The 2,556-nt window shown below is 51.8% G+C and overlaps 1 protein-coding gene across 4 annotated transcripts; it reads right to left on the bottom strand.

Annotated features, from left to right (window-relative positions):
- Positions 1-2,176, bottom strand: LOC149352567 (uncharacterized). Of its 4 annotated transcripts, XM_089577207.1 has the most exons (3): positions 360-489; positions 93-317; positions 1-20 (listed from the first exon to the last, which is right to left on the bottom strand). In XM_089577207.1, the coding sequence occupies exons 1-3, from the start codon at positions 481-483 to the stop codon at positions 1-3; spliced, it is 369 nt and encodes a 122-aa protein (XP_089433333.1). In that variant the 5' UTR covers positions 484-489. The 4 variants fall into 4 exon arrangements, with proteins under 4 accessions (XP_089433333.1, XP_089433330.1, XP_089433332.1 ...); XM_089577204.1 differs by adding an exon at positions 2,165-2,176 and having other exon boundaries at positions 1-504; XM_089577206.1 differs by having other exon boundaries at positions 111-501.
- Positions 2,177-2,556: the final 380 nt, after the last annotated feature.

The raw sequence follows: 2,556 nt of genomic DNA, 5'->3' as shown, positions 1-2,556 counted from the left end.
TTATCCCTTCAGGCCGTATCCTCCGTATTTCAGTCCACCCCCGTATCCGAGTCCACCACCATAGCCCAGTCCACCACCGTATCCGAATCCACCGCCGTATCCGAGGCCACCTCCGTATCCGAGGCCACCTCCGTATCCGAGACCTCCTCCGTAGCCGAGTCCTCCGCCAACTCCTCCGATGCCGGAGTGGGCCACGATGGCGCCACCGCTGTTCACCTTGTTCACGTGGTGCACCGTGCGCACCACGAAGGCGGGTCCGGCAACCGCCTTTGAGAAACCGGGACCTCCGCTGATGAGGGCCACGCTGCTGCCGACGCCTACACCACCGACGCCCAGGCCGCCGCCGTAGCCGAGACCACCGAGCCCTCCACCGTAGCCGAGTCCTCCGTAGCCAAGGCCACCGAGGCCACCTCCGTAGCCCCCGCCGTAACCGCCGTAACCACCGAGACCACCTAAGCCACCGGCAGAGACGCAAGCCACCATGGCCAAGCACAGAAAAGCAACCTGAAAGAGGAAGGTAAAATTAATTTAGTAATTAAAACTGAAAATATGCTTGAGAGACGCCGTCGAATTGGCAAGTAGGCTTCGAAGAGGACATATTTAAAGAACAAACAGAATTGTGCTCGAGGAGCATATCAACGCCAACTTTGCCTCCTGCATTATTCTTTATAGATGACGCAGCAGAGTCATTTTGTTAATATTAGAAAGTTGGTTTGTGGGAGTTTCACGCCCCAAAGCGACTCAGGCTACGAGGGACGCCGTAGTGAAGTGCTCCGGAAATTTTGACCACCTGGGGTTCTTTAACGTGCACTGACATCGCACAGTACAAGAGCCTCAAGAATTTCTCCTCCATCAAAATCTGACCGCCGCGGCCGGGATCGATCCCGCGTCTCTCAGGTCAGCAGTCGAGCACCATAATGACTGAGCCACTGCGGCGGTTTGAAATATTACAAAGTGTACTACCACCTGGCAAGAAGGATTTTTCCCTGGTGAAGCGAGGACTATTTCACTTCGGTCAGAGCACGCTCTAGAATGTGTTAAAATGCAGTCCTCGCAGGATTAAAAAATCCACTCTTTTTTCCCTAATGATACCAAACTGACTACAATGCAGGGCACCCCTTTCCTCTAGTACACCGCTGTTTCTTTGTTCAGCAGGAAATTACGTCACAGTTAGTCGGCATGGTCTATAACATTTTCGTCTTCTATTTATAGATGTGAAAAAAATATGAGCAGCTGACATAGCTTCTACTGGTTGGTTGGCTTATGGGGTTTAACGTCCCAAAGCGACTAAGGCTATGAGAGACGCCGTAGTGGAGGGCTCCGGAAATTTCGACCACCTGGGGTTCTTTAACGTGCACTGACATCGTACAGTACACGGGCCTCTAGAATTTCTCCTCCAAAGAAATTCCAGCCGCCGCGGCCGGGATCGAACCCGCGTCTTTTGGGTCAGCAGCCGAGCACCATAGCCACTGAGCCACCGCGGCGGCATAGCTTCTACTGATCCTGTACGAATGCTAGATAGAAGGCAAAATAAGACAGCTTTCACCGGCTGCAAGGAGGGCAGTTTGCGTCGCATTAGAATCGGGAATAGTAGTGAGGCACATAAGCATGGAAATGCCGTACAGGTGGAGAAATCCCTTTATTCTTGTGATTCAGACAGCATTGCCCATAAATTCAAAGTAACAAAATCTGAAGCCCATTTTACAAAGCTGTTCAGACGCGTTATTGCCCCGCAATCGGCACTAGCCTTAAGCATCCTCTCATTAGAGATCGTAATCAGCCACACCGCAAGAGCGAGGAAGGAAGTTACGAACCAATCTGACGTTTAAGTTTAACGAACTCGGTATTTGAGTTTAACTCCACACGTGACAAGTCGTGAAGCTGCACTTCCAGGCAGGGGGCGTGGTCAGGGAGGCCCTCGTTAGGAGCGCACGCTCGCACTCTTGCACGTTCGCAATTGCCGCTATCTTTCTTTAGGTCAGCACAAATGTTCCTTAGAAATTCTACTTTCGGGTTTACCCTCACTTTTCTATCCGAACTGCCCAAATACGAGGCGAATCTTTGAAGCAGGCGCGTTCTTAGCGCTCAGCGGAAGCTACAAAGCTCAGCGGAAGCTTTGTAGGACAATTGTCCCGAGAAAGAGCATCAGCCGGGGCATACTTACAAAGGCGTTCATGACTGTTTTCTGGGGAGCTGCAGGAGCCGACTTGCTCTGGCTGAGACCCGCGTACTCCTTATATACCCCTGGCGCACCACCTTGCTCGCTGCCGTTGCGTCATATCGGGATAAGCTTCCACAGAGGCGGAGCCACTGTGCATTCCTAACGTGTTTTGGTTATTTTTGCTGGGCTTGTGAGCAAAACGCGAGTCCGGGCGTTAACCGGTAAAGCAACACGCCACCCTTATTTGCATGTACAAAAGAGAGAGCAAAAGTTGAGTGCGATCTATGCGATAGATGTTTCCAAGAGCTGACTGAAAAACTGCTCTTGCTTCTTAGAACCGATTGGCGGGTCGGTATTACGGCTTGTGGTGCACCGCCCCCATATCCGGGTTAGAT

The sequence above is a fragment of the Amblyomma mixtum genome, chromosome 3, assembly GCF_055824585.1.
Source record: "Amblyomma mixtum isolate Tamu chromosome 3, ASM5582458v1, whole genome shotgun sequence".
Lineage (NCBI taxonomy): Eukaryota > Metazoa > Arthropoda > Arachnida > Ixodida > Ixodidae > Amblyomma > Amblyomma mixtum.
Note: the sequence above shows the minus strand (reverse complement) of the source record. Positions and strands in the feature narration are given on the sequence as shown.